At 41.3% G+C, this 22,642-nt stretch overlaps 1 protein-coding gene across 2 annotated transcripts in view; it reads left to right on the plus strand.

Moving 5' to 3' along the window:
- CA10 (carbonic anhydrase 10) overlaps positions 1-22,642 on the plus strand; it is a 187,967-nt gene that overhangs the window by 16,489 nt on the left and 148,836 nt on the right. For both annotated transcript variants that reach the window (XM_032128966.1, XM_032128967.1), the window contains exon 3: positions 20,724-20,798. In XM_032128966.1, coding sequence (XP_031984857.1) covers positions 20,724-20,798 — 75 coding nt within the window. The remainder of the gene's footprint in view (positions 1-20,723; positions 20,799-22,642) is intronic.

The following is a 22,642-nucleotide window of genomic DNA, read 5'->3' on the forward strand; positions in this document are numbered from 1 at the left end:
ACAAAATACTGTATAGGCATTCCTAGGATGAAGTTAGCCTAGTTTGTATTAATTTAGTTTATTTATTTGGAAGATGCTGAAGTGAATCCAATAAAACCAATCTAAATCTATCCAGTACAATTTCTGACCATAGACAAGAGGATTGTCTACCTTATATGCACATTTTTTCTGGCAATTTACAATATACTCAGGGAGATTTGCAGTATGAAGGAGCCATCTGAAGTAGCAACAATAAGAGATTTTTTAAGTCGCCAGCATCCAAAAAATGAAGAGTGGGACTGATATAGATTAATAGGGAGAATGCAGGTAATGGAAGACAGCACTGAGATTGGGTGTTCCATAGTGCACTTTGCCAGAAACAAATAAGAAAGAGCATTGATGACAGTCCACTTTCCTAACTGCTTTTGGTTCTGGTTCTAAATAGTTAGGAATTGGATTGGTAGCTCCTATGGGAACAAGACAATCCCTTTGTCTGAAGAACCACAGAGATAAGAGGTGTAGAGACTCTGACTGTTCAGTCATCAAATCTTGATTATTTTTTTAAAACCGTTAACTTGGAGCACAGAAGCTGCCAGAATCCTTGAAGACAGAATTGTTAATAACTTAAATGCTGAAGTTCTCCGCTGTGTTGCCGTTGACCTTCGAAGAGTCTGACTGCTTACTGAGATTATTTCATTAGTATTTGCACATTGACTTCCTGCCAAAAAGTCAATCTGCTTTTCCTTCACATGGTTTTGTTATTTGAAGGTCTTCAGCTGTGGAATAAAATCTGGTATGTAACAAAGAGCTGGCAGAGTTGGAAGCTTGCCAGTAAAAGCCTTCCCAGGTTAAACTCTGGTGATGCTGAAATATTACAAGTGTTTTATGTGGCCTCCTTTCCCTTGTGCCTTACCTAACATCCATGTTTCTGAAGAAGGGCAACAGTTAGTTTTAGTTCCCACTATTCCCAAGAGAATCTTCTACTTGCTATCTACAGGGTGGAATTTATTAACTTGGGAGCTTGACTTTGCTTTTGTTCTTTTACCAGCCTCGAAACAGTTGGTTTTTTTTTTTTCATATATGTCTGTGATGAGCTTAATGATCCCTCTCACAGAGTTGTTTAGTTATGATATAAGTGACAATATGGACCTCATGTCATATTTAGGGACTCAGCATTTCTGCATTATTGAATACTCTTAGACAAGGTGTTTAAAATAACATGTAAATATCCCAATGAAAAAAGCACTAGGAAAGGCTATTTCAGGAAGGGCTGATTTCAATTCATTTCAGATGCAGAACGAAAAAGGAGGAAGATGCATGTACATCATCTCTTCCTTTTATTCTCTTTCCACTGGTTTTCTCCCTAAAAGGAGAGGAAGGTCAGAATGTCACCTGAAAGATCTGGATGGAGCTATCAACCTCCCATAGGCAGTTAAAGATGTCTGAGCCATGGATGTCCTATTTACTGAACCTACAGGGCTGAGATCAAATTTTTTTTATGATAGACAGAAATTGATGATCCTGTCAAATACTTGGAGCCTGGAGGACAATGGTATGTTTTATAACTTATTATTAGGCTCTGAGTTCCATCCTTTAGTCTACTGGCAAGGCCTGCCTTCCACAAGGGATGCACTAAAGTAATTCTCATGTTCCAGTCCAATGGAGTAAACAAAGAGCTGCAATCTGCAAATGTTGCAGAATCAGGATGAGTTTCAAGGAGAGCCCAATTAGAAGCATATGAAGGCAGCCTGGCCTGTCTCCCTGGAATAGGGCATGCCTGACTGTGGGTATTCATCTGCTGCCTGACAGGATGGAACTCTCCTCCTAATTGGAGCTTTTGGATGCTACTACAGCCTAAATGATATTCTGCACAGTAAGTCAGCACAGCTCCACTGATCTTACTAAATATATATCTGAGTTGTCCTAGCTGGAGGCTGCCTCTTCCTAGAGGTGAGAGCTGTGAGGATTATTCTTCTCAGTTATTCCTAAGTTGATTCAGTGGAACCTCTGGCTCAGGAGATTCCTAAACCTCTAGCTGTAATGGCAGGAAGGTTTAAAATTAAGGATCTCCCTTTCCTGCCTATTTTTGTGTTCTTTTTTTCAACATTTTGCTGCTTACTAGTGTAGTTCCCAAACTTGTTTCCACCTGCATCAAGGGCATGGAATAACTGGAGATGGAGCAGCTTTGAGGAAAAAAAGCTGAAAAAGCTCAGCTCCTGTGTCCCCTGGTTCTGTCCATGCTCCTCAAGTGTCCTTTCACTGCTGTAACTGCAGATCTAGGGACTCACTTCCCCAGGCATATCCCCTCTCCTACTCCCAGGAGCTCTTCAGTAACCCACTCGTAAAGGAAGCACTCGAGTCTCATCTCCTGGGTTCTTCCCAGGTTGCTTGATCTGATCTGCTGTTGTTCTTTCATGTAAATCACATTCACACTTATTATGGTTGCAAATATTATGCCCACAGATGCACACCACATCACACACATGCATAGATTTGCATATATGAGCGTGATAAAAATGGAGTCAGCATCTGAGGGAAACAGATTTCCTTGGTAAGCTCAAAATAAGTTCCAAAAGCCTACGTCTTATCAAATGAAGGGCTTTGGGCTAGATTTTGGGATCTGCTATAACTGGGAATGGCTGGGTGAAGACAGGGGTGGGCAGATGAGCAGACACTTGCTGTGGAGGAGATTGTGCCCAAAGGCGAAGCTTTGGAATGGTGGAGGCAGAAAGAGGGGAGAAAATTAGTCTGAGAGAGTAGTGAGGTGAGGGAGAAAGACTGGAAAGACCTCATTTTGTAATCTCTTGGTAGGAACTAAGTTAGGCTATTTGGTAAAGGTTTTTTGTGGTTTTATTTGGTTTTCTTAAAAAATTAGAGGAGAAGCAACTGAGGAATTTGTACATCTTCAGAACCAAAGTTGTCTTAACACTTTAGAAATTCCATTGCAAAGGTTGTGTGGGAAAAGACACCAATTTAGCATGTTCTTGTTTTAATGCAGAGGTTGTGGGATGCAGTGAATAAAGCAAGGGATTGCAGGAAGAGGAAAAGATAGTCACAAAGGAATTTAAGGCTTATCTAGAGAATAGAATTTTATCACTGTCTCTGGCAGAATTTGTGTTGCTTGGCAACACACTTTAATCAAACTTTTTGAAGGTGGTCACTAATTGTGTGTTCCTAGTTTCCTCCAAGGCCTGATCTGGAGAAGTGCTGAGTATTTACAGCTGAAACAGGTCAATGGGAGAAATATCTTTTATGTACCAAATGATCTGCAAGTCTAAATCCTGTAAAAGTGTACATTGGGGCTATCAATTGTCTACTAAAAGGTAGAGAATCTTTCTCTGACTCTGGTATTCATTTGCACATTTGAAGAAAAGGGACACCACCTCTTCGGGAATGTTCAGGGAATGAAACATTTTGGGAGTTTGAACTGTGGGCTAAAAATCCATGATACTTCTACCCTGAAGTGCCAGGAAGCCTGGCTGACGTAGCCTTTCATGGCCCTGCCTGGTTGGCTTCAATTAATGAGCCTTTGAGGGTTTTCTTCTGCACTGAGGGTCTCAGCAGCAGCCCTTTCTCTCTAGCTCAGTCCTCAGTGACAGGGTGAGGGGAAAAAACCTCAAGCAGCCATCTTATGGAAAGCATAAAACAAAGCCAGTCCCCTCCTTTTATCCAGCTTTTCTACTTCTACTTCAGAGCTACCAGCCTCAGCTGAATTTCTAACAGATCATCTGACCTAGGGACCATTAGGTTCTTCCATAATTGTTGGGTGCAGATCTGGGTTCAGATCATGTTCTGTTGAAGTCATTGTGGATTTGACCACACTGCAGCAGAGGAGAAAGAAGATCAGATCCTTAACAAGACAGCTTTTGTCTCCTGCTCAGCAGAGATATCACAGCCTTGTAAGGACAGCAGTCCTCTTGGTTGCTGTGGCTTAGAATGAAGGTTGGAAACCTTTTCCTTCCTGGAGTCCAGACAGGTCTTTTGGTATCTTTTTTGAGGGGAAAGAGAAAACACTAAAATTCGTCTCATTTTTGTCACGTTACTATAGGATACTGCCAATGTGACTGTGGGCTGTAAGTAATTTAGGGGCTTCATCCAGCCCCTAAAGTGCTGTTTAATTTGTGTATTGAAGATCATAGACCATCCAGCTCCATTAATGCATGGAAGAGTATTAACAAATTTCTATGTTAGCATTTTATAAAAGGATACCAGCACGTGTAGGAGGTAAGTAAGACATGTTCTATTCTCATCCATTAGGAGTGACTGTGGTTCTTAATTCAGAGCCTGGAGAAATGTAAGCTATTAAAGCAGTACTTCCTACTTTACAATACCTGTTAGTCTAATATCTCAAAATATTTTCCACTACTCATTATACAGAAATAAAGAGATGCTGCTGCTCAGGGTGCACACACCTCTCTGGCTAGGTCAGAAATGGTTGACTCACAGTTCACTGCCAAATCAGAATGGTCATGCTTTGCACTGCATTTCACAGAGATAATTGCCTAGACAAACTATAAAGTAATGATAAAGCTTCCTTGAGGGTCTGGAGGCTTCCAGGTCCAAATCTTGTATCATTCTTAATGCAGATTTATGTGAGGCAGGGCAGCTTGGAGCTCAAATAGGGTAAATTACACCAGGTTTTATCATGTTACTTAAACCCAGTACAAACGTCTCTTAACATTTTAAGTGGATTCTGACCTCATTTATGCTGATTTATGGTTGAAATTGTATTTAGAGTTGTGACACTAACCCTGCTAGTACTGTACCGGTTTCTTTTGACTGACTTCACATGAATTGATGGAGCCCCTCTGGGTGTCCACACAAGACTCTGACTTAATGAGAAACAGTGCCAGGGAGAAGGATGATGATGAATATATGATGATTAATACAAAATTCCTGTTTAGGATGATAATTATCCTAAGGAAATAGGCCATTCTATGTCCCTCATGTCATTTACTACTGTCAACCACATTTCACCACAGCACCAGTGCAGATCATGCCACACTAAATTCAAGAATGTTGCTGAATGCAGATGGAAGGGAAGTGGTGCTATTGTTTAAGCAGGCTTTTGGAGTCTAGGGTTAATTTCTTTTTCTTAGTCAGTCTGTCTTTAGCATTTTTTGTCACTTTTTTTACAGCCATGGTGAATGAAAAGTTGTTCAGGGGAGAGGAGAAAGATTGGCACTTAGGATCAGTGGTGGCAGGATTTCAGAATTGTTGTGCTTTTTGAGACAGTTGAAATTTGCTGAGCTTCCGGATCACCTTGACATTTACTCAAATTCCAGCAGAGTTGTCTGTGGATTCCCACTGTGTTTCATAGCAACAGGATGGGGAATGCCTAACATTTTAATGTGTGCTTAGCCTCTGATCTTTGACAGGTCTGTAATTGTGTATTGAAAATTCTTTAAAGATGTCTGATGAAAAGTGAGTAGTGATCACTTTTAGATTATCGACTTAATTTCCAAAATGGAATGTCTAGTCTTTGGGGGTTTGTTTGTTTGAATACTCAGTAATGTAGCTTGATGGCCCACAAAACCCTACTTTTTTTTTTTTCTTTTACTCTTTGATGTAAAATAGCTACTTAAGGAATTAAAGGAAAGAATATATTGACATCCTTATGTGGTAGAGTTTGCTAAATGCCTGTCATGCCAAAGTGTCATTTTACTCATGCCAAATTCACCAAAAAGTTGTGAGATTGAATTAAATACCACCCAAAGGAGAAAAATTATTCTTTTATCGTAAGCTATTTCTGGGATAGGGGAGAGGGAAGGGTGTGGATCTCCTTTCTGCTCAAATCCAATCCACTGTTATCCCTACAAAGACTGTTAGAATAAATGCTGACTTACAACTGGCTGGGATAAATATTGAGCATTACTGGATTGCCATTGAAGAAAAGCGTTTTTTTAGAAAGGCTGAACCCAAAATTTATTATTTTTTGGGTAGTCTCCTGGTTCTTTGGGAGTAAACAGATACTACTTACTTCATTACTATCAGAGGTTGTTTTGTGCACTGTCCTGACATCTCCCACTGGCAGAAAATAATGAGATAAAGTAAGTATCACCATTGTGTGAATGTGCTGCTGGCATAGCCCTGTATCCAACCAGCAGAGCTGGGCAGCAGCAGCACAAATCCAGTGCCACATTCTTCAGATCTTCTTTAACCCAGCTGAGGGTTGAGAAAGTCGAATTAAAGAAATCCCTCCTCAGAAAGAAAGATTCTGATACATATGGGTCACAAAAAACCTTGTGCTTGTTCTGTACTGGGACTGGGTGCATATTTGAAGTTTTCAGGAGAATTCCTACCTGAGTGCTGAGTGCTTTGGAATGCGCCTGGTGTAAGCTGCTGTGAGAGCACCATTTATCAAAGTGTCGTGTTCTGCAGAGTGCTGCGTCAGTCTTGTTAAATCTGATTAATCATCACTTGGACAAGAAAACTCTTACACGGGCTGCTGGCATTACTGAGAGTTATAGACTCAAACTCCTTATGCTGTGCCAGTAAGAAGACCATAAACATGCATGAATTGGAGAACCATGAGGTGGAAAGAGGACATGATCTAACTCTGTGAGCTGGAGACACGCACAGAAGGGATTTGGCCACAAGTCTGACAGTCAGAATAGTTTGAAGCAGATGCAGCCTTGATTAAACTGTTTGTTCTCCAGTGCAACAATGGGGTCTCTCAAGTGGCCTGTATTTTACGCTGATTCTACCATATGACTGCAGCAACTTTCTGGAGGGGCTTAAAAAAAAAAAAAAAAAGACAGTCTTATCAACATATTGCTGCACAAAGTTGTGTTGGGGAAAAAACAAACAGATGCCACGTACACAGTACCATAAGGGTTTAAGAAACACATGATTCCTTTTAGGTATGTGGCTGAATCGACTCCAGGCATGTGTGGAAGGGTGGGGATGAGTCTGAGTAGTGTAAAATCAGCTGGCATCTTCTGGTACTGCGCTGAGTTTCCTGTGTAGCTGAGGGGGAAACCTGGCTTTGCCTCATACCACTTGCAGTGAAACTGGCCTGGGATGAAGTTGAAAATTGGATAAATGACCCTAGTGAGAGATCCTTGCCAGTTCGGTTATCCAGTTTTGACCTTAAGAATCTGCCTAGCAGGTCTCAAAAGCAAATTGACAGAACCAATAGTGTTGTTCGTTGCCTAATTGTGTGGTCACTGAGCCAGGATGGTGGACTACACTTTGTGTCCAGGATTCATCAGCCCTCACTGGGTTTCCCTGGTGGTCACTGTAGAGTTTCATGAACAGCTCAGCAGGAATTTATGCCAAGGGGAGAACCAAAATGAATTAGCTCAGTGTCTCCTGACAGTTTTAGTATCTGTGAGGCTAATGTCAAACTTCCTTATTTTGTGTTAACACAAGCAATAGTTTGTTTACTATAGATTCATTTCAGTATTCCAAATATTTTTTTTAAAACTTCTAATCTCGTGAGTAGTTTGCCTAGCATTCAGGAGGTTATTTCAAGTGGACTTGAAGATTTTATAGGCTGGCTGAGATGCTATGCATAAAATTCAGTATATTCTATTTGGAAGATCAAAGGACTGGAAGTAACTGGAGTCAGACTTCTTCCATCAGCATCATTGCTGACTTCTGCATGCCTTTCCACCCTTTCCTTGCCTTTTTCATCTGTACCTGTAACTTTTTCTTCATCTGTAAATCCAAGGCTTGAATGGGAAAGGCTGAAAAATGGGGAAGGAGGTGGGTACAGGAGACACTGTGTTTAGGAAACAGATCTGTGGATACACATATCCCACTGTTGTGTGTTCTCAGCATATGTGGGAGACCCAGCAGCCATTCTTTTGTGGATGATCAGGTGTGGGCTGGCTGGGTCTCCAGGGTCTGTAGAATGTTCTGCAGGCAGCTGCACAGGAATGAATTTGCCAGGGTTATTATCCTGCATTGTTCAATGAAGCGTCCTCTGATCAGAAGTCAGTACAGTAGGAATCTTAACTGGAAGAAACAACACTACTCGGAATTGGCCTCAATTCAAGGACGTTTCCCTCTATTTCAGATATTTTGAAAGCTGGTGTACTGGGCCTCTGGGAGTTAGTGCTGTTAGAGTATATTATTTTGTACTCTTGCACTGTGGTTGTGGTTTTTAAGGTTAAAATCTAATAGATGGACAACTGTTTAGTATTTTTATAAATTAAATGAGGTAGGCAGTGAATATTATTGATGGGCAGGTGTCAGAAATCTGAAAAAGAGGTGTAAAGCTCTCTTTTTGAAAAACTTTTTCAAAGTTTTCAAAGGACACTGGAAACTACTAGGTGTCTCTGCTTTAGATACACCAGGCTCATAAGAAAGGAAACACATACATTTAAAACCTGTGACTTTTATTTCCAGTTCCTTGGTTTTGCCGTCACAAAAAAAAAAAATTCTTCCCTCTTGCTACTGGCAAGAATAAAAGACTGCCTGAGACTTCAGTGGATTTTGACTTGGAAGAAACAGGACCACACAGATGAAAAGAAGGAAGGCTCGGAAACCCCTGATGACATCTCTGCAGTGGCATATTTCTTCTTTCAGTTCTCTTGAAATAGATACCTTTTTAAAATTCCTACATTCGGTGGCTTTTTAATTTTTTTTCTTTTATCTGTATCCAAAGTCTCATATCTCAAAAGACTGGAAGACAAAGCAATGAACAACAGATACCTAAATGAAGGTGACGGGTTTTTTCTGCCTAGGATTTCTGCATCAATAACTTAGAAAGCAATTAAAATTCCAGACCAGAAAAATGAAGCAGGCAGGTTCATCACAGCCAGCATGAAACACCTTCCATCTTAACTTCAGAACTAAAAGGAAGAGAGGAAAGAAGCAAATCCAAATCACTGCCTTTGACTCATGGCTTAAGTGGTTGAGAAGGATGAATAGGGGACACCCTTGCAAGGACCAAGAAGCCAAGAAATGCAGTTGGGTTCAGAAGGAACCCAAAGTGCACTATTTCTAGTCAGGAATATTGTTAGTTGGGATAGGGATAACAGAACAGCTGCATCTGGGTGCCAGAGTAGCACTGCTGCCTCAGGAATCAGCCCAATGAGGGGGAAGGGAATGATTTCTTCCAGGATGAGTGGATAAACACAACTATATGTACAGATGGATGGTAGAAGTTAATTTCTGGAGGATAGTGCACAGGACTGCAGGGAAGCAGGAATGGTGGGGGGAGGTATGGAGAGTGATTTGTCTCTTGGCACAGTTGGGAACATGACCAATTAAAACAAAAATTTAAAATGTGTTCTTTCCCATCATTATCTGACAATCAGGATACACAAACAGTGCTTCCAAACAGGTACAATTTTTAGGAATGTCTTTTGAAAATAGACCCAAATAAACCACTAAATGCTGTATGTTCAGGTAATTGGTATAGGTGCTGTCACTGTAATATCTAAGCAGTAATTAATGAATTGGAATGTTGACACATGCACAACATGGCTGGCAGCTGAGATGAACAAACCGTGTTGTTTTCGTATCTCTCTTGCCTTACCCTGGCAGCAGTTCTGACTAGAATGACTTTTCCTCCTGCTCCTTAGTTCCTCTACTACAGATTAAATTTTTCCATTATGATTTCCCATCTCTGGTTTTAGATGTCTTAAAAAAAAGTTGCTCTTCCCTTTCCTTCTGGGTTTCAATAACTTCTCACCCTAACATTGCTGGTTGTAGAGGGTAAACAGGTAGAAGTGAAGAGTGTGCTCCATTTTATTCATCAGGGTTACTCTTCATTTGGGCTACAGGTTGGTGAGTGGATTGAGGTGTTGATATGGTTATTTAATTTTCTTCTCTACTTTCCTAATTTTCGTGTTTTGTTGTAAATTTAAATTAAGCAAAGTAAGTTATTGCTGGTGACGCACAGTGTTCAAGTTTGTCTTGGGGCCAGTTTAATACAAATGGGATTCTGAACTTACTCTTCATTTTATTAAATGATTTTGGGTTCATTAATGATGTGATGGGGAAGTATAAGGGCACTTTAAAACCTGGCACAGCTTTGGATGATGCAGGGCCAGATTATCTGCTGGGATTTTGAGGACTCTTAAGACTTGTTGCTTTAACTTCCCCCAACTATCTTAGAAGCAAATATTCTCCATTAGTCCTTTTTCTTGCCTCCAGTGATAAACACTTATTTTTCACGTTTTTTCCAGGAATGTGAGTGAAGGAAGCTTACATCAAATTCCTGTATTGTTAACATGGACCTTGGAATTCTTTTATAGCCTGTGGCATCTCATTGTTTGGTAGCACACAGAAACAAACCCGATGATGTTGACCCTTTGGGTCAGTTTAAAAGGCATTGCCGAAGTTCACTGCTATTCAAGATTCTGCTACACTTGCCATGTATAGAAATGGGAGTAAGAATAAACTGGCCCCTCTTGAAAATGTGCATGATGTACTAACATTATTTTGAACAAGTCGTGATCTGCTTTAGTCTGAAGTAGTACTTCATGTTGAGAAACAGTCTTGTTAACACCACTGAAAGCACTGGAAGGAAAGCTGCCACTTAGCAATTCAGAAAAATGTAATACAAAGTTGGATTTTTCTCGCCCTTGTGTTAGGAAATGTCTGGTAGCTGAGAACCAACTCTTGCTATGATACAAATGACCACATCAGCCAATTGTCCCTTTTCAGAGTTTACTGTTTAAGTTGAGACGATTTTGGCAAATCAGCCCAACAGTCAGAGAGAAAGGACACGCGCTGAGGGCTCCGCTCACGGTCGTGTGTGGGCAGAGAAATCCCCCGTCCCCTCAGGGGCGCCGCCTTTTATCCCCAGGGAGGCACCGGCCCCTTGCAGCCCAGGCCCTCGCACCCTCCATAGTCCCACTGGCTCATTAAGGTGTCATCTCCAGGGGACAGGTTCTCCTCACTGCGGTGACTCTTGGGCCTCGAGTGATTCGCTGTCTCGCTCCTATCAGCAGGTGGCATTTATCCCCTTATGCCAAGGACACATGACTGGCACAGACCCTCACAGCTCATAGAACTTTCCCTCTTCACCAACTTGCAACCCCCCCACCATCCTAACACTAATACAGAAAATGCTCCTAACACTCCTTCCCCTTAACAATTGTTAATCAACAAATTTCCTAACAATTAACAATCAACCGGCAAAGCCAATAATAAGTGGTTAACTAATTAACAATTAACAGAGAACCCTTAACTATTCTCTCAGCTACGAAAACCAACTTCAATTAGTTCAATTATAACAGCTAGAAACTGATAAACTGCAGTGGTGATGGTGAGGAGCAATTGCAATAAAACCTCGCTGTGATGGTTCCATTTTCTGTCATAATGCCACTGCCTCAGTGGATCCATATTTAGGTTTATCCTCTAACATTAGATTCCTTCTGGATGCTGGAAAAGGTGTTATTATGTGGTGTCCCATCCCGCTGTAAAAAGGGGAGTCGGGGAGGATTCTTTTTGAATAGATTTCTTGGACAAAAATAAAGTGCAAACGTGGCAATATTATATCTGAGAACTGTTTATTGATAAAGAAGGGTAAGTGTTCCTACCTAAGGGGGATAGAAAAAATAGCAGAAAGGGAAAAAGAGACAGAGAGAGGAGCAGAGGACAGGGACAGCGTTACGGCAAGAACCCGCTCTGTCCCTGTCGGCTCGGCAGACGGAGCGTGCGTGCTGCGAGCTGCAGTGAGTCTGCGTGCCTCCCGTGGCGGGCCGGGAGCCATTTCCAAACAGCAGCAGGCCGCGTGTCCCTTCCGTGGGCCGAGGACAGACTGCCGTGGCCACGGGCACAGCAGCTGCAGGGCCCCGGGGTCAGGGCGCAGGGCGGCGGTGGCCGTGGTCTGGGTGCAGGCAGCGTCCGCTCCGTCGGGGAACAGCGGAGCACCGGCTGTCGCGGGGACGAGCTGCCTCAGGGAAGCGGAGAAACGGGGCAGGACGGGTGTGGACAGGGAAGACAGCCAGGGAAGAAGCAGGACCGCGGAGAAGAAAAGGCGAGGGGGAAAGGCGGGCCAAGCAAACCCTCCAGGTGAGCCCCCGCGCCCTCCCAGAAACACAAAGAAAATGGCCCCGGCTGTGTGGCAGTTCACCGCTTTTACGGGCTAAAGCTCCTCCCATAGCCCGATTTCCCGGACGTGTTTTCCCGGGCACCCGGGACGCTGCTGGCAAGTGCGGGGCTGCGCTCGCAGCCCGATCGTGGAAGGTTTATTCCCCCTGACTGGTTCTCAGGGAAGCCTCCCGAGGGACAGGGCTGCCAGCACGTGTACAGCCCCTTACAGGAATTCTTTACCTCATGTGTAACATAGGTTGAGGCGTAAATAAAAATCAGATTGGTTCCTCTCATATGGCCAGAAAAACATTTTTTTTTGACTTGGTGATCTCAGAAAACTGCAGGACATCAAGTTTAAGTGCTGAGGATTTAGGTTGTCCAGTGAGCTGTGAGATGATCTGGATTAGTGCCCTGATTGTCAGCCCCAGGATGGCTGGAAATCTGGGACTCAGTATAATCAAAATAATTTTGCGTCCCCTTTGCCATTAGCTTTTGAAGGATGATGTTGTTTGTCACATTGCTTTTGTTTAGGTGTCAGCTAGGAGAAGAGGACTCTGCTTGTCTCAGGAATGGGCATCAGTTTGTGTTGACTCAAGTTAGAGTGAAATTTGTACAAGACCCACACACTGCCACTCCTAGTTCTGCTGAGTCCTCAAGGGACATTGAAGCCACCCTTTCCCCTTTTCCATTTATGTCCCTTTCAAAACCATGGGAAATGGTCATAATAGTATTGCTTAAGCATTTTGAATTCACTGTGTAGTATGAGTCTCTTTGAAATGTTTCTGTATCAGGTTCTGGAGTGCAACCTTCCATGGGCTGTAGAATTCCATGGGATTTGAGGCTATGTGTATTTTCTAGGTTCAAGCATCTGATATTGATGCCGTACCATTATTCTTGAGATTAATTGGAAGACCTTGATTTGTACCCCTTGAGTCTGCCTAAACGGTGGTGAGTACTTAAATTCTGGACAGAGCCCCTTCTTGGGAAGACTGGCAAAGAAGTAATTTCTCTTTCCTGAAGTGAGAGATTTGGGAAAACAAAAAAAAAAGTGCCCATGGCAGCTAACAGGACAGTCCCGAACTGTTTGTGCTACTTCTGATGAGTAACTTTGTGTTCAGAGAGTGCAGAGAGCAGCTGGGGTCAGAAACCTGATGAGACGTTGATACCGTGTGTGCTGCTCAGGAAGGAACTTAGTGGTTTCCTTTTAGAGGAAGCCCTATTAATTTAGCATAAATAATGCATTGAACTTTAAAGGCTCAAGGATATTGAGGCCATTTCTTTGAAGTTGCTGAGTGTCCCCAAACCATGCTGAAATTGATAATTGATGGGAGTGGAGGGTGTGCAGTGTGATGGAAAGTAAGAGCTGCTCTGAAGTTGATATCACAAGATGCCTTACTGCTTGTTATTGCATTATTTTATAGAGCTTTTCAGACTCTATATCTAGAAATAATTGAACAACTCAAGGGAGAGGAACTACCCCATCTAACACAACACAGAGTAGGCTGCTGGGTATGCTGATGCTCCCATCAGAGACGCGGGGAAACACCAAGACAGCCAAATTGTATTAATGTGGTTTGGGGCCCCCAAAGCCCTGAGTGTACCATCAGTGGCTGAGGTGAAAGGTGCTGAGTCCCTCACTCCTTGCAATCAATATTACGTTCCAATTGCTGCTAAATGGCTATTTTTTTTTCCCAGCAATAATTTAATTGCTTTTATTTCTTACAGTACTTCAGCTCTGGTGAAATTTTGACTCTTGTGCCAGAGAAGGAAGAGCGCAGTATCTCCTTCAAAAGAAATGTGAACCCCATAGATCTGAATGAGACCTGAGGAAGCAGAGGCTTGCATCCCTAGTTGGTAGTAATTTGTAGGTAAAACCTTTGGTATTCTTTCACTCAGAGCTGCTCAATTTCCCCAGACAGCAGAGAGGGCCATACAGAAGTTCCCTGTCTCTCAGTTGTTTCAGAAGTGAAATTTCGCCAAAGAAGAAAACACAAAACATGTATTATTTTAAAAATTGAAGCAAATAACATTAAGTGTAATACTGCTTTAGTACTCCATAAAGTACTTGGAGAGAGCAAACACCATCCTTTACATTATGTGGTCTAACTCCTGGACATGTGTGTTAGTCACATTAAAAGGAAAGCAGCTTTATAGGGATATTTAATATTCTACAAATTGAGTTAGTGGTGGAGTGTTCAGTGTCCAGTTGGGTGTTCTTCATAAACATTATTGGGAATGATTCCTGCTTACACATAAGCTTATTTCAACACTTTTGATAATACTCAGCAGTCAGAAGACAAAGAAGTTGTTAAATAATTGTATTTCTACCTTCCTCAAAAGCCAGCTACAGGGGACCAGTAGGTGCAGCAGTTTGCTTTGCTGTAGTGTAACACCACATTGTCACTGCTCCCTGCATCCATATGAGCCTGCCTGTATGAAATCTAAACCTTTGGCTAAGGTTTATAATTAGAATTTTATCAGAAAACAATGTCACAATAAATAGAAAATAGACAGAATAGTCAAGTCTCTGTGCCAGAGCAGAGTTCCCATGGTAGTGCCTTACTTTTGCCCTCAGATGTGATAAAATCAGGTCACATCCGCTTTTCTTGTGTTGAATACTGCTTGGAATTCAAGCAGCAGTGAGAGCTTTTACACATGGGGATGGAGGAAGAAGGATTTACGGAATTGGAAAGTATTAACGTAATGAAAGAGCATTTGCATGTTTTCTGAGCAAAACGTTATCCAAAAAAAAAAAGGAAAAAGAAAAAAAATCTGGCCTAGCTGATGAAAGCATTTTATTTATTGATTCCTTTATAATCCTTTGTTTTGTTTTTCCTCCCTCAGCATATGGTGATGCTCACAATGCAGGCTGTGGGATTCATAAGCAGGCCAGCCTTTCCTGTCCTGTAGTTACTCATCTATAAATGATGCTCTATTTAGTGCCTGAAGTGTCTGTTGTTAGGGTCTTCTAATATAAAAAGGCTGCATAAAAACTTCTTAAATACAGCTACAATTACGTACAGTCTTATTTTAAACAAACTAAATATTAATTAGTATTAATTAACTACAGAGGGATGAATCTTCAGCTAATTGCGTCTGCTTAGTTCCCCTGCTGCCAGGTCCACTTTGTACATGTGTATCCTATTTGCTCTAAGAGGCATTTGTTGGTGTGAGCCAAAAGCTGGTACTTGTATGACTGAAGGTGTTGAAACTTATATTTTAGTTTAAATAAGTCTGTCTTCCCTCCAAATTTTAGGTAACCTACGCTTGGGTTTAACAGTGCAGAAAATATCCATATAAAATTCAGTAATCACAACTACTTAAAATAATTACAAAGCAGGTGTGTTACATAAGACTGTGGAAATGGAGTTTCGCAAAAACAATTAAAATTTTTCTTACAGCTTTTATTTTTCTTTTGTTTTAAACCACCCTGTACTGTTTTCTGCAGGACTGCATTTCTGTTAGGACTCATGATCTTCTGAAACACTACAGGGAAATTCCTCTAATTTTAATTTCTGCCATTAGGCACAGTTGTCTTGGATTACGTGTCAGTGACTGACTAAGACACCTTGAGAGTGATGAAGTTGCTCAGAGTGAACTGTGGAACTCTGATGGAAAGTCGAGTATCATTAAATAGCTAAGCAATAGGCTTATGCTGGCTGGGAGAGAACCAGGATAAGGTGTCTAAGTGAAGATCACACCAGCATCTAATACGTTGTAAATACATCTTTCACTTGCAGTGTTCACCACTGTAATCACAGATTTGAGGATTTATTTTTCTTGTAGCAGACCCTCTGCCATTTTTCTGTGAGTTTCCTATCAAAGCATTAGCAATGACTTAATGCCTTACACTAAGTTTATTTGAAACTAATGGCTCATAGTTGAAGCTGGTTTTCTTTTTAATCTCATAACTATGCAGAAGGGGTTATAATGATAAAAATGTTGTCATATATATACTGCCAGAGCAATATCAGTCAGGTTATCACAAGCAAGACTTCTAGGGTGTAAGCTGAGATAAACTTGCAGAGTAATTAATACAGGAATCAGAAGAGCTCAGATCAATAAAATCCAGGTCTTTTTCCTAACTGCTGTAAGCCTGATTCTCCCCAGTCTAGCATTTTTCATCTGTGTGAAATGGCAGTAAAGTGAATGGAGAATTCTGATCTGGCAGGATTCTACTCTTGGCTCAAGCTCAGATGTGAATGACGTAAACGATGCCATCAGATAAGAGCCTTTCTATGCTTCATTTAAATATAAAAAGTAAATAAGTAATTGTAGAATGGCATGTTTATGTCTTGTAAATAAGAATATTCAGTGAGGGGTGCTCTGTATTTGCTGCAGCATTTTATTTTATGTCACTAGTAGCATACCAGCAAGATGAAGACCATTTAGCACTGCAAATGCTGTGCAGGTATTCCAGCATCTGCATTGTAGTACCTGGTATCCAGTACAATGTTACCTGGTCATTTTGAAATAGATTTACTGACCCACTAATAGCTTTTATTTTTTTGAAACATGAGGCTACTCATTTTAGCCTCTAAGCTAGAGAGTGTTAACTGCTGACTTTACCGGGCATTGGCATCTTTGCTGTTTGCATTTACTGTGCATTTTTATGATCCTGTACGATGCTGTTTCCCTATGCATGGAAGCCACTAGGAAACAAGAATGGACAACAACTTGCAGAATTTAGCCTGCAATTTTATGCTCCACAATGAGACATACCTACAATAATCTGACAGAATGAAAGCAACACGTGTCATATCAGCTCCAAATAAATATCCTGTCTCCTCTGCAGCAGCTTCATTGAAAGAGATCTGACATAATGGTGTTGTATCAGCAGAGCTACTAATCTCAGATACCCGAGATTTCAGTGCTAGGGAAGAGAACACTGCACAAATGGAGGTCATTCAGTATCCTCGAGCACTTGGACAAGTGTGGCATTTTGGACTGTCCCTGCTAATGGCAGAATACAGTGCTGCTGCTAAAATTACTGTTGCATAGCTCCTTGTGCAGGTAACTGCAGTGTCTGTTCAGAGGGGCTTGTTTATTTTCATGCCTTGCAGAACCAACAATGCTTCTAGGAAGCAAAAGCCGTACTCTGGGTTTTAGTGGTAAAAGCAGGAGCCTCGGAGGTATCACAAATGGAAGTTGTTTTTTAAGATATTTAACCCTCTTCAGGAATACAGGATGACTTTCTAAACCTTTTGTCTCCCCCTGCCAGCAAGGAGCTGCTGTGGAGGAGCTGCAGTGTTCTGGTAGGACCACAGCAGTGTCAGAGGCCACACAGAGAGCCCACGTGTCTCTTTATATGATCCTCGAGTGGGAGAATTGCAGGAAGAGGTACAACAGTTTAACTGAAATCAGAAGGATGCTGAGAGAATTTTGCTATTTTCATGTGTCATGAGGTGGCACATGTGAAGAATCATTTTCCTTGGCAACAATCCTTGAGCCATAAGGTTGAACCTGTTTACTCAGGCACGGAGCCATTCTGTCAGATGGGCATTAATACACCAATTGCAGAGAGCCCATGCTGTATGTGCATCAGGTGTGAGTGTCCCAGATAGGATTCCCAGCAAGGATTGTCCATATGGCTGTTCCTTCTAATTTTATATTCCCTTGTACCATTACTAATCCAGGTATGGGTCTGATCATGTTTCAAAAATAGGGAACAGCTTTTTTCTCCTTTCGTAAGTCCTCTTGCCCACTTGAATAACACAGATTGGAGTGATGGTTTAGGAGAAGTTTTTGGAAGGCAAACTTTCCTCCCTGGCCTTACCAGACCTCTTCCTTCTGCATTCAGAGAAATTAGAGCTTTATAAATCTTTTCCCTTTTTAAGTAAAGTCCCTGTAGGCTCCATCCAAGTAAGTCTTTGACACCAAGCTGGATATCACATGCACTACAGAGTGGAAATCTGTGTTCAGTCACTCTCTGCACTACTTTGCAGGATGTTTTGCCTGGACTGCTATAAAACGTTGAGGTTTCAGGGTTCAGGAAAGAGCACAGCACTGGGGATTGTCACCCTAAGTGTCCCCTCACAACCCTACCTGCCTTGCCTCACGGTTTCCTCAGTGGCCTCAGTTTTCTGTACATCAGCAGTGCTGCCAGCATTGCTCTTGCTCTACCTTAGATATGGCTAGGGCACGACACCTTAGTTTGTTATTGTATTTTCTGTGTTTCATTTTCATGTGAATTGAAGAGATAAGGATCTGATATCTGTGGAATGTGCAGAGTGATGCCAGGTCATGCTCCTCTCTGATAGCTGAAGCAACTGCACTGGCATCCAATTATTCAGTACAGAGCTTTGATAATCTAGTTTTCTTGCTCATCTCATGCAGTCTGTTCCATACTAATGCAGCAGATTTGAAAAAATGTCATCAAAATCTTATTTTCCTGCTATTCCTTTTGGAATTAGCTATACTAAGTATTGGGGTAACCCACTGAAGCAGAGCTGCAGAGCCAGCGTCTTTTGATTTTGGTTTAATTTAAACTCCGAATAATGGATTATACTTCTCTTCTGGACCTGGTATGTATCATTCAGATTGGCCCCAGAGTGGGAAAAAGCAATGTATTTTTCATCTGTATACATTTTGATGAATGCTGACATTAGGCAGCTGCATTTGAAAATACCCATCCTACCCAAAGTGTTAACTTGCTTTTATCTATATATATATAGATAATTTTTTCAGCCACTTCTAAAATGCGTCTGCCTCTGCCTGGCTGAACCAACTTGAGCTGTGTGTATGACTACAAGAGGCACTTTAATGCAGTGTAATTCCCTGGAAAATTTTAGAGTAGAAGAATTACGGCTCTATTTTGTTGGGACTCCTTAGTATCCTCTCTTACTGCCATTTTGAAATCTTTAAGAACTTATCCTGCTGAGGACATGAAGGCAAGTGTTGAGATCCAAAAAATTGCAGTTCAGACTGGATAGGAACAATTTTCTGCTCATATATTTTGATTGTGAGTTGGGATTTGCCATTTTCCAAATGTTTGTACAGTGCAGTCCAGCACAACCAAGCCATGCACAGTTGGAGTTCTCCAGACAATGTTATAAAAACTAAAATATGAGGACAGTTTCATCTGCAGACTGTAAAGGGTGCACAGTGGAACTGTGCCTTCAGTTTAACAACACATCACCACTCAGTTAATGGAACATCAGAAAGCTGCATTTACAGGTGCTCCATCCCACTGGCATAGCTGGATTTTGGTAAGGCAGAGTGTTGGTCCTTCTGTCCCTACATTTAATTAACTTCAGCTTTACTTTTGTTTCTGCAATTTACACTCAGTTAAATCATAAATACTGTTCTGTAACTTGATAGAACAGTATGTAATGGTCCTTACCTTGCATCCCTCTTAGCCTGAATTTCACATCCTCTCTGTAATTTTTAATGACAGCAACAGTTTTTATTATACTGCTGGAACTTTTCCCACGGTAGTTGTTTTTTATAAATAAATTGTGGTTTAGAAGTGAAATGGCAGCAAAAAGCTGCTAAATCCAGCATCTTCTGTGGCTGCATATTTATGTAAAAAAAATCTTTGCCCTAGTGAAAGAGATTGAAAGTGTCTTAAAAAGAAGACAACCCCAAAATTTAAGTCAAATTATGCACAAGGTAACTGAGCTTTCTGCAGCTCAGGGAGAGTTGCTCTAAGTAGGAACATACCAAGCAAAAGACAGGTGAAGGCAGAACATATTTGTGTATCAGCTCTTCTCTCTTAATGGAGATCAGCTGAATGTTTGTCTTGCTGTGTGTCTGTCTGCCCTTTGAAAATACTTCCAATTAATAGAGACTTCACATTTTGACCACAAAATTTGCTCAAATTCCAATTTCAAGACAAAGAGAAGTGATGACAAAGAGCAGCAAACTTCACCAATCAAGACCTTTCTGCTCTTGGCTTTTCAGGACTTTAGAGAAGTCACTTAGGCAACAAGACTCATCAGGGACAAACCTTATCCAAAGCCTAGGCTTTTTGTTGCTATAACCTTCTGAATATTGATCAAAGAAACCTTTTTTTGTGTTCCTGCACTGTGCTCCCAGCTGCTCTCACACTGTGAAAGTGTGTCAGAGACACCAGTCACAAGCATGTTTTTGCCAAGCTACTTGGGTGGCTGAGGGGGGGAACAGGAGTGGGTGCTCCATTGCAGACAGAGAAGATGGAAAAACCAGATTCCTGCCTCAGCACTGGAGCCTGAGCCAGTGCTGGGGAAGCTGTGGCCTGTGCCTTTCTGGCCTGGTTTTGGAGCTCGGAGCTCGTGGGTTGAGGTGAAGCAGTGACAGACACAGATATTATGGGCTGTGGTTCACTCTGCCACTTCTTCCCATGCAAAGTGAGAGATTATTGGGAAACTCGGGAAAGGAAGGGGAGAAACTGCTTTTCAGTCAGTCAACTTAGACTCAGGTACTGACTACTGAGCACTCATTTTTTCTCTGCCTTTTTATCCCATATTGACTTTATAGGTGGCACAGAAGTCACTGGTAGTGCTATAAATCTTCATTTTCTACCTGAATTGTTAAGTTTAGTGATCAAGTCTTCCAAAGCAGAGTATATTTTACTGTGTGATGAACAGGGACAAGGTTCTCCAAGATACGTATGCATAGCATGATTCTGTAAATTGAATAAAGATCACTTGGGAACTTGAGTGACTCTTATGTAGAAGATAGTAGCCTGTTTAGAATTCCTAAAGTTTAGCTAATTAAGTCTTATGTTTTCCCCTAATTTTATAGTTTCTTTGATTATTTCTTTCTAGCTCAACAAAATTCACCAAAAATCCATGAAGGCTGGTGGGCTTATAAGGAGGTGGTCCAGGGAAGCTTTGTTCCAGGTAAGTGTAATTTTAAGATTTTAGCCTTTCTTAAATATTTTTTTCCACTGGAATTAATATAGTTGGATTTGGGGAAGATATTTCGGGTTGATTTGTTTTCATTGCAAAGGCTTTTAGTTGACAAGTACTCAACATCCCATTATAATGAAGCACAGAAAGGTTTCTGTTAATCCATCATCCAAAGATCATGGCAGTTTTTCAGGGAAGAAATCACTTTGATAACATTCCAGGTTTCTCTCAGTAAAACCAACATGTGCTACTTTGAGTGTGTGTGTTCTGTGTGTAGAAAAGGGAAAGGAACTGAAAAGTGTTACTGTTAACTGGATGAATTTATTTATCTGGTGCAGCACTTCTAGGTAATTGCATTTCTACAATTTTATGAGTAGGACAGGAACCCACTGCATGCAATTTTCACTGATTTTTGTTTAGTAAACAAGAAACTATGAGTAAAACAACCACGTAACTGGGCTTCATTGAGATTTAGTAAATGATAAATAATCAAGAGGCAGCTAAAAGGATTCTGTGCAGTATCTTTTCAGTGCAATTGAGATTAATATGCATTAATTTATGTATATTAGCCATCTCTTATAAGGTAAAGTAGTGCTATAAGTTTTATCATGAATGCACCAGGAAAACTGTTACATGATCCTCATTTCCTCATAATACTAGAAAATACTGCTGAGCTGTTGTGTGAGCTGTTCCTGAGGATCTGTAGATTTGACCTATCATCAGCTGCTTTTACTGTTGTGAGAGCTGTTACAACCTGACAGTCATCTGAAAGTCCCAAAATGCTGATTGTCTTGTTAAGAATTCTAGTGCAAATGAGATGAAATATTTCAACCCACACATTTCTGGCACTGAAATGGTTGTGAAAATCTAGAGGCCTGGAGCTTAATTACATACTGATGTAGCTTAAAGTAGCTTTTCAGATTTGCTTGAGATTGGTTTGGGCTGTCACAGACACTCCAGTGTATTGTTGGGCATGTTTAGTTCCTCACAGTGACAGCAGGGGAAGAAACCTGGAGAATATAATCACCTGCTCTCAAGATATTTCAGCCTTCCTGAGTTGCACGAGTCAGGTAGATGCCCAGCAGAAAATGAATGAAAAAAATATTTGCTGAACAGGCCTAAATTTAAAGTTACTGATAAAAATAATGTAATTGTCAGGATGTAAAGAAACCTGTGATCAGTTCATGCCTGTGGTGTTCTAGTCTTAATACTGTGAGAAATTTAGGCTTAGGAACATCTTTGGAAGGTGAATGAGGAAACAGTGATGACTCAAAAACTTCTAGGAGGGAAGACCTCTTCGAGTGGTGTGGAGGGACACCTCCTTTCTGAGGGAAACCTGAATTACTCATATGTGTTGAATATCTGACTAACTCAGCACACATCCTCAAGAACTGGTCCAGAAAGTCAGTAATGAACAGCTCACTCAAGCAGCCATGAAGAAAGCAAGGAGAATTTGGGGGCACCTTTCTTTCAAATTCAACTCTGCAACCTGTCAGCCTCAGCAGAAGAGAGAAATCCCATGAGACCTTACAGAACAAACAACTGATTTTTTTTTCCAGCAGCACCTATGTTTGGGAGCCTTTGAAAACCATATTTAAAGCATTTCAAGGCTGCATTTGTGGCTGTGCTCTCAGACTAACACATCACAAAGGATCTGTTGGTGCGTATTAAGTTTATCCGTGCCGGTGGCAGTCACGTATCAGATCTCACACGAGATGCTAATTAGCACCTGAGAGGTGAGAGCTGCCAGGCAGGCTGAGGAGCTATTGCTGGAGTTGCTGACTGATGTGCACTGAAGCAAACAGCTACAGCCATCTGCCAGGATGTTTTCTTTC

Source organism: Corvus moneduloides, chromosome 19 (genome assembly GCF_009650955.1).
Source record: "Corvus moneduloides isolate bCorMon1 chromosome 19, bCorMon1.pri, whole genome shotgun sequence".
NCBI classification, from domain to species: Eukaryota; Metazoa; Chordata; class Aves; order Passeriformes; family Corvidae; genus Corvus; species Corvus moneduloides.